The following is a 12747-nucleotide window of genomic DNA, read 5'->3' as shown; positions in this document are numbered from 1 at the left end:
CCAAGTGGGAAGGCAGTGCTCTCGCTGAGACTGAGGAAAGAGCTTCTCCCCTCCACTTCCCCACTGCCTGCTTTTCTCACTTCAAGGGCAACTCAGCCTGCTCCTCTGCAGCTACAGAACTGACACAAATCAAAGTCTTGCTAAAAAGGAAACTTAAAATTTGGCTTAACTGCATGCGTCTGAGTCTGCTCAGAACTACAAGAAATAGTTCTTCAGGTACATAAACAGCAAGCAGAAACAGAAGGAAAATACTGACCCATTGATAAATAGGAGAGGTGAACAACAATACTGAAAAGGCAGGGGTTCTCAATGTTTCCTTCACCTCTGTCTGCACCAGCACTGCTGGGCCCCTGGCCTTGGGAACAAAAATCCAGGCTAATGGAAACACAAGGGCATAAAGCAGAAGTAATTATCACAATCTGCTCAGCAGAAAAGTGTAGAAGAGATGTGGACAGGCTGGAGAGGGTTCAGAGAAGAGCCACAAAGATGATAAGGGGCTGGGAGGCCTGTCAATGGAGGAAAGACTGAGAGAACTGGGTTGGTTCAGCCTTGAGAAAAGAAGGTTTAGGGCAGACCTTATCACCATGTTCCACTATTTAAAGAGTGGCTACAGAGGAGATGGAGATCCCTTTTTATAAAGAGTCACATGGTAAAGACAAGGGGTAATGGGTATAAGTTACTCCTGGGGAGGTTCCAACTGCTTACACAAGGAACATTTTTCACAATGAGAACAATCAGCCATTGGAATAATCTCCCCAAGGGAAGTGGTGGTTTCCCCAACATTGGACACTTCTGAGATTCAGGTGCCAGGGTGCTGGGCCATCTTGTCTAGACTGTGCTTTTGCCAAGAAAGGTTGGATGAGATGATCCTTGAGGTCAGTCCCTTCCAACCTGTATTCTGTGATTCCATAATTTAAAACAACCAGTTTATGTGGGTGTCCTTGGCTGTGAACTGTGGTGGTTCAGCAAGACCCTGGAGAGAGGAAAATGGAATGAGGCAGAAACATTCTCCATGTCTCTCACTGTAAGCCAGAGATTTTATTTACACAAAAGTCCTGAGAGCCCTACATCAGAAGGAGGTGACATGACCTGTGATAATTACTCCAAATTATGTATAATAACACCGAAGGATATCATGAAATCTATCACGTTGAACATTATATGCTGAAAGGTTTTGCAACATAAGGGACTGTTTTTCATTATCCACTAAGGGTGAATTTAGCTCTAAACAAAATATACAGGAAAATACAGTTGCTAATGTGATGGGAATTATTACTGTGTAATAATTTATGGATCTTGTTTGTCGACTTTGCTATTGGGAAATTCACTATCTAAATATATTGGTTTGATCTAATAAGGGAAAATCAGGCTGACCTAAGAGATATCTGGAAGATAAAATTAGCAGATGGAGTAAGAAAAAAACCCAAAATGTTCAAAATAAGCCACTTCTTCACACTCTGTTCAGCAAGCTGTGGGAGCGGATTCTGCCCCTGTACTATGCTCTTGTAAGAACCCAACCTGTACTGCTGCATCCAGCTCTGGGGCCCCCAAAACAAGAGAGATATAGGCATGTGGACAGAGTCCAGAGGAAGGTCACAAAGATGACTGAAGTGCTGGAGCATCTCTCCTATGAAGACAGGATGAGAGAGTTGCCTTAAAGTACCCAAAGGGGGCCTACAAGAAGGCTGGACAGGGACTTCTGACAAGGGTATCTAGTGTCAGGCCAAGGGGGAATAGCTTCAAACTGAAAGAAGGTAGGTTTAGATTTGATGCTAGGAAGAAATTCCTTACTGTGAGGGTGGTGAGGCACTGGCACATGTTGCCCAGAGAAGTTGTGGATGCCTCATCCCTGGATGTGTTCAAGGCCAGGTTGGATGGGGCTTTGAGCAACCTGGTCTAGAGAAAGGTGTCCCTGCCCATGCCAGGGGGGGTTGGAACTGGGTGATCTTTAAGGTCCCTTCCAACCCAAACCATTCTATGATTCTATGAAATGTGTTTGGATATTTAGAAGTTAATGGGGAAAAAAAAAAAAAAGGACTGCAAGAAGATCAAAAGGACTATTTTAGGTAAAAATGGAAGCAGTATGTGCAGTGGAATCAGGCTGTCACGGCCATAATTTTTTTGAAGCAAAAAAGGAAAGGTGTTTCAAGAAGCTAGATCTATCTGTCTTTTTCTGAGGGGCTACAAAGACTTTGGAAAAATGGATATGAGTTTTGTTTGGTTTAAAATCTTTTACCAATCTCTCTCACAGAGAAAAATGGCAGAGATCAAACATCATACTTAGTACCACAAGTGAACACCATAGTGTTGTGCAGAACTAGATTAAGCAGGAAAACTGAGGAATTCATGACGAGATGAGTAATACCACAAAGAGAAAAAAAAAAGAGCTGTGGTCGGAGAGCAGAAAGAAATGTGAAATGTGACCATATCTATAACCACAGTAGCTGCCCTGAGCCGTTTCTCACCTGAAAGTTCATCATGCTTCTGCAAGGAGCAAATCCAGGGCCTAAATTGTGCAAACACCACAGTTCAGATTCGAAGCAAGAAGGAATTGTCAGATCTCAGGTGGTGTCTGGTTTTTGTTTTTCTTTTTAAGTAATAGTCATCTTTTTCTAATGGCTTAATGTCAAAAGTATGCTTGAAGGAGGAATTTCAATGAAGAAAGCTGGCAATCCTGCCCGGGTTCCATTGATTCAGTGGAATTGGCTCCAGTCCTTGTGGGACAAGTGCTTCCTTAATTTTAGACAAGTCTACTTCCACAATTAGACAGAAGGCTTTTTTTTCTTTTTTTTTTTTTTTCCCTACATGCTGAGTGACATACATTACTTGTAATCATTATATACTAGTTTATTGATCGTGAGTTTTCAGTATTCACTGTAGATAGGCTTGTTTTAACAGAACTGTCAAGAGACATGTGTGGTTAACAAACAATTACCGACTAAAGGTGTAGCAACAAGCACAGGGATTTTGTCAGAACATACAGAAATGTGCAGGGAATTTTGACAAAAGGCAAAAGTGGTTTTCTCCTGAATCTGATATTTTTCAAGAGATGTTGCCAGAGTCTACTTAATGACATTTTAGAGGTGGTTCAATATTTTGTTTTCATCTCTGCTTCTTATATTTTAATATTTGAAAAGACCAGACGAATGGAAATTATTCACAGGAATTGCATATATGGAAAATCTATAAGAGCCCACACGACAGATTACACTGGCCCATTGCTTATAATATAAGGTTACTACTAGAATGTATTCTGGTTATTAGGAAAGCTGGAGGTGAGTCAATTATTCGAATAAACAAACAAAGACCTGGTTGCCCCGTAGTTTAGTGCATCCCTGAGACGTTTGTAGGCTCCTTTCCCACGCCTGTTGTCTCATTCCTAAACTAGCAGAGGCTGTTGTGCAAGGCAGCCTGGCAACTCCTAATGAACAGGTAGCTCAATGCACTCCTCAGAAGCAATCCCTGCACACTGTCCCACCTCTCCACATTTTGGGCAGGGACAGGGCATTAACTGCATCTTTTGTGTATCAGAGGAGGGAGAAGAAGTTTGGCAGCTTAAGGAAAGAAAAGGATCAGCTTATCAGGCCAAAGGAATGTTCCTGTGGTCCCTCCAAAGGGGCCATGTGTTCTGAGTGCACAGAACACAGCTATTTGGTGTGTCAGACACTAGAAGAAGGTGAAAAGGGAGAAAGTGTCAGCCTTTAGCTTTCCCCAAAAGACTGGAGGACAACTTCAGCAAAAAGAAGTAACTCAGCCTCACAACTGACAATGTAGTTCCAGCCTTACTAGGAAACAGTATCCCTATATGCAAATTCTTAGGTAATTGATTGGGGTAAACAGAAACAATACAAAAAAGATACAAAAGCTGAACATGCATTGGGACAAAGTATGCATATTTGAATTCCTTAAGAATGGAAGTCTATGGCATCCAAAACCATGTAAAGCTGTTGGCCAACAGGTTTATATTTACCCTGGGAGTTAAGCTAATGACACTGCTGTTTATTAATTCGCTTGTTTTAATGTCTTTGGCTTTTGCAAGTTATGACACAGTAAATACATTTGTGTCACTTAGCAACCTCAGCTGTTTCTAAAGGAATGTCTTTTGTTCTAGGAAATCTATTATGAACGCAGATTATAAAACAATTATTGGGGAATCTAAGTTTGTCATATTTGGGTGGTGTTCTGGCTTTTCCCACTTATGCATTTGAAGTGTGCACAGGAAATTAATTTACTCTGCACAAGCATCCTTCATTGACACTATTGTTATGAAGAGAAGCTCTGCATATTTAACAAATATGACAGAAGTTTCTGTAGAAAATAAAGACATGAGAAACGCCTGAAGAAAGGAAGGATTGGAAAGGACCTTCTGGTCATTGGGTTCAAAGCTGTCTTTCTGTTTTGTAAACAACACTATAAATACTTTACAATTGTGATGTAACACTACATAGTCTCTGTTACGAATTTATCAACTTGATTTATTTCTATACACAACGCCAAAGCCTGAGATCACAGATCACACAGCTCAAGCAGAGGGGTTCGAAATGTAAACACCTGCACAGATTAAATATTATTTATAATTTGTACATTGATTGGGTTACAGGGTTTCCATAACATATTAGAACATGTGCATGATCCTGAACACATACATGAAGTGGAAGGACTGAGATTACACTGGATTGCAGACTTCAAAGGATTTAAGGGTTTTCCTTCTTTGTCCTTAATAGGTTTAAAGCTCAGAATTCACATCCAGTTGTCCACATTGTCAGGATCAGTACAAAAGGTAAGATATATAAATTGACCGTTATATTCTGAAATAAAAATGTATCCTCAGGAAGCACTATAAAATTATATCAAAATTTTATAAATGACCACATAATTAATACAATTAGTACTTGTTTATGAAATTCAGATTTTGTTCTCTGCTAGGGATATCTGGAAGACAATTATTACTAAAAATATCTTAAAGACTGTTTTCTAAACATTTGAATGGACAAAGTGAGAGTGCAAATGAACAATAATCATATAAAGGAACTAACTCTTGTTTGCAACTGTAATGTCTTGCTTAATTGAGTGACTTGGACAAGAAGTTGCCATGAGAATTTTGGCAATCCCAGAAGTGAAAGAGACAGTACACAGAAATTTATCTGGAAAAAAAAAAGAATTGCAGCAATGCATATTGTCAAATTTCTGCTGAGAAAAATGCTGCGAGTGGTCAGAAAAAAACCTGTCAACAGTTTTGCAACTCTTTTCATACTTTTATTTTAAAAGAACTTGCCTCTATCCTTAGTGTTTTGGGCTTTGCATGTTTTTTTGTTTGGTTGGGGTTTTTTTTAATTGCAGTTATTGTGGTAAACTGCTAAAGTAAAAGCAGTGCTGCAGAACTCATCACCGCAGTAGAAGACCAAGTATGATAACCAGGCTGTGATTGTCCTGATCTACATGAGAATACCTTGCTACAGCTAACTCAGGACTTGGCCAAATAACCTGGTGGTTACAACTGGAGAAGCCTCAGCTTCTTCAGGGCTGAGCTGGCAGCCTGTCACTTACGCTCACAAACTCTGCATCAGAGCACCCATGACGGCCACTTTGTTGCAAAACCCGCTGTTGAAGTTCTCGTTTCTACAGAGGGGCAGCAGCAAGCAGCTACCAGTTCATAAACTGCTGTAGTGATTTCTGCTGGGAACATCCAGTGATGGCTACAGTCAGTTTAGACCTGCCCTTGTCATGGAATGGGGTTTAATCACAGAAAGGTCTCTGTGTGCTGACACACTGAGATCCAGTCCACAGATGCGATTACGGTGTAAAATCATACTGAGCCCTTTTTGATGCAGTTTTCCCACATAAGCAAATCTTTGAGGGAGAACTTCAGATCTGACATAGGATATACCGTCTTTCCCCCATTTACGCTTTTCTCTTTCAGTCTTATTGTGAAGAGAGCAGATAGATTACTAAAGTAGTGGCTGAGATTCCAAATTCCTCTAGGAGAACATGATCTGAAATGCCCTTCTTCTGAAGATCTGCAAATCTACAACACTCACTTTGTTGAGGTGGTAAATCTATTAATCCTGATCAGTAACATTCGGCCATTTTCAGTGTGTTTAGTCCTAAAATCCTCAGCAGATGCTCAGTCAATTGTCAATCAATCATCACTAAAATTTTGCATTTAAAAAGATCTGAGGACATCAGGATTCTAATGACTGTGCTCTGAGCTCCCTGTCTGTGGCACTGATCTGCTCTATACTGCCAGCTTTTCCCAGCGCTGCTGTTGGTTAGGGATGCAATGAAGCGCAATTTGTGATTATCATTTCTGGGTTCATGAAAGCCCCAGGTGTAGATGTAATCACAAGGAGCACTGAGCTTTTGCTGGTATAGCTTATTTTGCTTTTGTGGGAGAAGAAAAGCCTGGAATAAGCTGTACTGGTTTATTGCAGTTTTGCTTGTATAGAATGACAGACTACCTACTTAGAAGTGATCTGAATATAGATATCCCTTGGAGTTGAAGTAGATCCATCCATTGTATCTATGTAGGCCTGCTTTTGTTTCACTTGAATAGATACTGCATAACTAAGGAATAAAAGTGTTTTCTTAAAAATATTTTGCTATGGGGCAACAAAATCTCACTTTTTCCTCATCTGCAGAACAATGCCATCTGAGTTTAAATTGGCAGTTACCAAGAAGCTGCTACAAATAAGAAAGTATTAGTACCTTAAATATATATATACGAATAAATATTACGCAATTAAGTAGCATGCTTTATGCCCAGCTCATGTAAATCCAGACTGCAAGTGTAATAATGGACTCGGACATGTAGGCTGGAGAGACAAGTAACATGCCAGCGACAGGCACGTTCACTAACACATGCACATATGCACAGGGTCTCTTGCTTTGTACAGCAAGTGAAAGTAGCTTAGGTGAACATGACAAACGGACCAAAGGACATGCCCTCTCCTTTGCCAGCTGCTTACTGATTAATCAAGGGCACAGTGCTGATAGTAGTTATGTGTATGAGTAACTTCCACTTTACTTGGTGCTCCCAGTGGAGCCGACCACATGCCCTGTCACGTGAATGAGCGCATTCTGGACCATGCCCCCAGAGTTCCGACACCCAGAAAATGTTATTTAAGGCTCATCATAGAAACGTCAGCACCTGCTTGAAGAATATGATGATGGACTCAAGGAAAAGAACGGGACTAGGACAGGGAGAGGCAGGACAGAGCCTTGGTGCAGGTGATGCGGCTGGCAGAAATCCCTACAGAACGCCCGCACAAAGTTGCCTCACGTCTGCTAATTCTAGTGATGAAAAATAAGACTCCAAAGTAATTTCTGTGCCGAGGAACGAATCGCAAAACCAGTGCGCTGCCGGGTGGGGGGACACGGCGGGCATATCAAGCAGGGGGAACGCGACCGCCGACCGCGAGCCAAGCGGTCAGAGCCGAGCGGTGCGGTGCGAACGTGCCGCGATCTCAACACGGAATCCTGCGGGAGGCTACAGTGGGCAACGGGAATCACAGCGCCACGTCCCGCTCCCGCAGATGCCCGTGCGGGACGGTCGCACTCCGCCGGGAAGCGCCGGCTCCCGCTTCCAGGCGCGCGCTGCTGCGGAAGAGCCGCATGCGCGCAACCGCCGGGCGCTCGCGGGGGCACCGGCGCGCGCCCGCACAGGCAACCTGCGGGCCGTTAACGGAGGGAGCGGGAGCGGCACCGGCCGGGCGGGCGCGGGGCGGGCACGGGGCGGGCATCGGGCGCCGCTCGCCCTCCCCGGCCCCCCCGCGCCGACAGAGCGGTGCGGGACCCCCGCCGGGCCGCCGCCCCGCCCCCCCTGCTGCCAATCACCGCGGCCCCGCCCCCGGGACCCGAGGTGCGGGGTTTGAAAGCGGGCCGGTCCATGCGGCACGCAGACAGGGGGGAGGGGGACGGGACAGGCAGTGGCGTGTCCGGCGGTTGCGGGGCGGCCTCGCCCGACCGGCGGGAGCCGCCCCCGCGCTGTTGGCCGAGCCCTCCCCGCGAGGGGCGCCGGCCCCAAGACCGGCCGGCGAGCGTTGGTCCGGCGGGCCGCCCTCCCCGCTCTCCCCCCGGCCGGCGCAGTGGGAGGCGCCCGGGCGCGCGCGTCACCCATTGTTTACAAACCAACGCCAGCGGGCCGAGCTCCAGCCGCGACCGCAGCGCCGGAGCCGCGTGTGCTCGCTCGCGCGCGGGGCGGCGGGCGGGCGGCGGCCCCGGTCCCGCTGCGGCGGCTGCGGCACGGCAGGGACCCGGCAGAGATGCCGTGCCGCCCAGGCGAGCGCTTCCTGCTGCTGGAGCGCCCGGTCGCCGTGGGACAGGCGGGCTCCAAGGAGGTGGACGCGCTGGTGGCTAAGCTGGGCGAGGTGCTGCAGCTGAGCGCCCAGCGGGCGCCGCCGCCGCCCCGCGCCCCGAAGCACCTGGGGCCGGGCAGCGCCCGCGACCGCGCCGCCCCCTACTCGCCGCGGTGCTGCAGCGGCGGAGGGGCCGGGCTGCTGGCGCCGCGGGGTCCGGCCCCGCCGCAAGCCCACCCGCAGCACGCTGAGACCCCGCGGCCAGACCGGAGCGGCCACCAGCGGGTGACCAAGCAGCTCTGCGGCCGCGGCTGGCTGCGGAGCGCCGCTCGACGGAGGAAGCAGCCGCCGCCGGGGCCGGGCGACGGTCCGGCGGAGGAGGAGGACCCGCACCGGCTCCTGCAGCAGCTCATCCTCTCTGGCAACCTCATCAAAGAAGCCGTCCGGCGGCTGCAGCTGGCGGCGGCGGCGGCAGCGGCAGCGGCGTCCGCGGCCTCCAGCGGCAGCGCCTCGGCAGGGAGCGGCGGCGCGGACAGCGAGGCGGCGGCGGCGGCGGTGCAGCCCCTGCAGTAGCCGGCGGGGCCGAGCGGCGGTGACCGGGGCGGAGGAGCGCGGCCGCTGGCGGCGGCGGGGCCCCACCGGGCGGGCTGCGGCAGCGCCGTGCGGGCTCTGCCAGGATGTAAGTGTGTCCCGGCGGCGGGGCCCCCCCGGCGGGGCCGGTGCCGGTGGAGCGGGAAGGGTGTCCGAGCCCCCCGTCCCAAGGTCACCCGCGGTGCGGACCCCGCCGAGCCCCGCCGCTCGCCCACCGGCGGAGGCCGCGCACGCCGCCGGCCCCGCGCTGTTGTTGTGCCCCCCTCCCTCCTCTGCCTTCCCTGGGAGCTCCTCCTCCTTCTCCCCCCGCCGGGGCAGCCTGGCCGGGGCCGCGGACCCCCCCGCCGCGGGTCCCCGCTGCCGCGGAGCTGCTCCGTCTCCCAGGAGCCATTTGCAATAATCCTCGCTGACCCCGGCGGGAGGTGTTTCCTTTCCCCTCCCGGGCTGATTTGTTTTTTTTTGTTGGGGGTTTTTATTGTTATTTTAACGTTTATTGTTATTATTTCTCGTTGTGACTGTATGAAGCAGTTTTAAAAAAATGTGAATATCAAAGCTGGAAGGCAGCTGGACTTAACAAATGAGTGAATGGAGCCTGAGGATGCATTGTTCACATAAGGTAGCTGAAACAAGTTTTTTCTACCAAAAAGAAAAATCCTAAATCCACCCTTCCCCGACAAACGCAATGGCTCAAGTACAAGATGCAGCTGTTGATTTTAAATATATGCACTTCGTACCGGAGCGTTTGAAATGTGTTCCTGATTTGCAGGACTTACTGTCTTAATTAACCTGTCTGTATTGAATAAACGTGGTCTTGTTTATATTTTCGGGTCTGTGTCTCATTGTTAAGGTGAAGTGAATTCTGGTTCACGAGAACAAAACTGTGTGGATAATGCTCCAGTAGGCACGTTCCCCCTTGATCTTCTTTCAGTTGTAAGATCTCCATTTTGCGGGCAAAAAAAAATCCCCACAACAATCCGCATAGTCTGATGCAGTGGGACACTGGTTATTAATGCACGGAGATGCAACTGAGCCCCTTTGTTTGCCAGCAGCGTTCATTCGTAAGCCGTGAGACACCCCTTCGAGCAGCCGAGAATGTGGCTGCTGGAATTTATAAGTCAAATAATTCTGAAACCAGAATTAGGGATCTTGTATTGGGGCAGGAACATAGCTTGTGTTGGTTACTTGTTTGGGTTGTCTTTTTTTATTCCTCTGAGGAGGGGGGGTGGGAAGTACTCAAGAAAGGAGAGGTAGGTCTAGGCAGCACTTAAAAATCTGTAGACCGGAATTTGATAATTTGATGCTGGTCATTGTTAAGTTCCAATACCTATTTTGAATGGCTTCCTTGGTAAAATCCTACCTTGGGTTTTTAGTAGTCATTGAGCTTCAAGATCAGAACTGAACAACACATCAGACAGACTGGAGCATAACAATCTCCCAACCCCCACTCAATTTGAGGTAAAAGCTCCTTTGAAGAAGGTAGGAATCCCACATGAAAGAAAATGGAAGAAGATGTTTGTCTTTGTCCAAGAGAGCAATTTGAACAGCTACGTTTATTTCTGTGATTAGTTCTTTCATGAATACATTAATTCCACAAAATATTTTAGATTTCTTTCTCTGCCACGGCTACTAATAGAAACTGATGCTGAAGGGTTTTATGATGTCTCACTGAATTCCTCATGCAGTAGGACCAGTATGTGATGTTATTATTAGCTTTATCTTGATTAATTTATAAGTATAATGCAGTTCAATGCATTTTAGCATTCCTTAATTGCTAGCATCTGAAGTCTCTTTTCGTATAACTTGCACTGCTTTTGTGGCATTTTGCACAACTTGTAAAGTATTTAGATCTGCCATTAATTCTTATCCTCTAGCACGATAACATAGTGGGTAGATTGTCCTTCAACTGAATTTTTATTTGAAATTTTCTTGTTTCTTAATCCAGTAAAAAAAGTTCAATAGAAGATACAAAGAAACCTTAGCTTCAGATATAACCACTACCCACAACTGAAAAACTAGTTATTCTTGTATTTGCCCTTTAGATGCTCAGGGAGGTGGGTATTTGCTGTGCTGATGCTGAATTTGAACCTTGGGATGAATAGTTTAATTACTAAAAGAGCTGAAGGGGACGAGCTCAAAACTGAGCACAGCTGATGGAGCTGGTGTTGTTACACAACTATGGTTGAAAGTATATGTGTGTGGGTCAGCTGAAATTCTGAAAGCTGGCAAGTTTGACTTGAACTTTTTTGCCACTGATAATTATGCATTGATTTTGCATCCCCCTTCCCTCCCCCCCTTTCCCCTCCCCAAATCCTGGCCTCTGTATACTAATGAGAACAGCTAACTTTACAAGTGTCCTTTGTAGTCATTGAAAGCCTTGAGACATTCCTTTTAAGGATTTTACTAGAATAACACTTTTCAATAAAGTGGCAGTTGAAGTGAGGCGTAGAAAAGATGCTAATAAATTTCACTGTGACTGGTTGGTTTTTAAGCTTCCTAAATTACTTCTAAAATAGCTTTTATTTTCTCCTTTTTGCAAGGCTGAGAGATGTATATATGAAAAGGGTTATAGTAAGCTAAATGTTACGTAGAGTGTGTGATGATTTAGTAAAAGGAATTTTGGCACTTGTTTCAGATAATTTGCATAACTCACTGATGTGTCTTCATCACTTTAAATGTGAACATCCTAAGCTCATGCCAGCAGCCTTTCTCGTCACATCTTCTGTAAAAGATTTTATCTTCTTCAAGATAGAGCACGTCACTTCTTCATGTGGGAATGGATCAAAAGTGGCTAATTTTAGTTTTGGAAGCCACATTTTACAAAGTTTTGGACCAATTGAAATATTGCCAGAAGGTTTCCGTTGATTCATTGCAAATTCTCTTTTTTTGCCTTGTGCTACACCGTGTGGGCATACAAACAGAAAGGAACTGTGACAAAAAAGTGACCATATACTTTGTTTCCCAAACAGGATAAAAAGTTTCAAATTTTGTAAGCTTCTAATACCTGTAATTCAGAGGTGGGGTTTCTTTATTACATTTAGTCTGTGCTGGTCCTCAGATACCGGTCGTTGGTTTCTAGAGAAGAAATTTCTAAAAAAAAATGCCAGTGTGTTTGGCCTTCCTAGTATGCCTAGGCTGTTTTCATTTGTAAGTGAAAATGTAGTTTACCTCAGCTTTAAATTTGGAATAAAATGATATTTTCACGATAGGCATTTAGCTAGGTTTTAGCTTTTTTTTTTTTTCCATCTTGTGAAGAAAAAAATCATTCAAAACACAAGATTTTGCAGTGGATCACATGAGCTGTGGAACCAAAAGTAAGTAATTTAGATTTTTGTAACAAGTGACATTTCAATGCATTGGGGAAGATATTTATTTTCATTATATCTATGGGGCTATATTTTGAGATCAAACTTGTTTTTAAATAATTTTGTAAACGAATGCACTGAAAACTCACTGCCTCATCTTTCGATCCACCTCTCTGTGATGTAGAACTAGCATGGCACAAGGCTGGCATAGCTTTTTCATTTGTAGTCTATGTTACTGCTTAACTCCTGGGTTTTCTCCATATAACTAGACAAGTCAGTTTTCCTGACTCTTTACTCAAAACTCAGCTTCGCACCCTAGTTATATCTTGCTCTTTGTACTCCCATATTCCCTGAGCTCTTAAAAGTAATTCAATTTATCCAGAAGTCTGGCAGATGGAATGATTTTTGTGTGCTATTTCAGTGTGTGTCCTGTCTCCCTTTTAGCTCATTAGTGTGTACTGTACCAGCACCTAGAACATATGTTGGTATGGTACATGGGATAATAAACAAGGCAGGAAAGCAAGGACTCTGCTCTAAGTCCTTAAACTCAAGTTTTAAAG

The 12747-nt window shown here is 45.8% G+C and overlaps 1 protein-coding gene across 1 annotated transcript; it reads left to right on the top strand.

Annotated features, from left to right (window-relative positions):
- The first annotated feature begins 7969 nt into the window (after nucleotides 1–7969).
- Nucleotides 7970–9705, top strand: LOC113993072 (GSK-3-binding protein-like). The gene has a single exon (XM_027730936.2). The coding sequence runs from the start codon at nucleotides 8262–8264 to the stop codon at nucleotides 8865–8867; it is 606 nt and encodes a 201-aa protein (XP_027586737.1). The 5' UTR covers nucleotides 7970–8261; the 3' UTR covers nucleotides 8868–9705.
- The last annotated feature ends 3042 nt before the right edge of the window (nucleotides 9706–12747 follow it).

Source organism: Pipra filicauda, unplaced genomic scaffold (assembly GCF_003945595.2).
Source record: "Pipra filicauda isolate LSUMZ 115617 unplaced genomic scaffold, ASM394559v2 scaffold157_size4220110_pilon, whole genome shotgun sequence".
NCBI lineage: Eukaryota > Metazoa > Chordata > Aves > Passeriformes > Pipridae > Pipra > Pipra filicauda.
The sequence above is the reverse complement of the archived record's forward strand: the minus strand, read 5'-3'. Positions and strand labels throughout refer to the sequence as shown.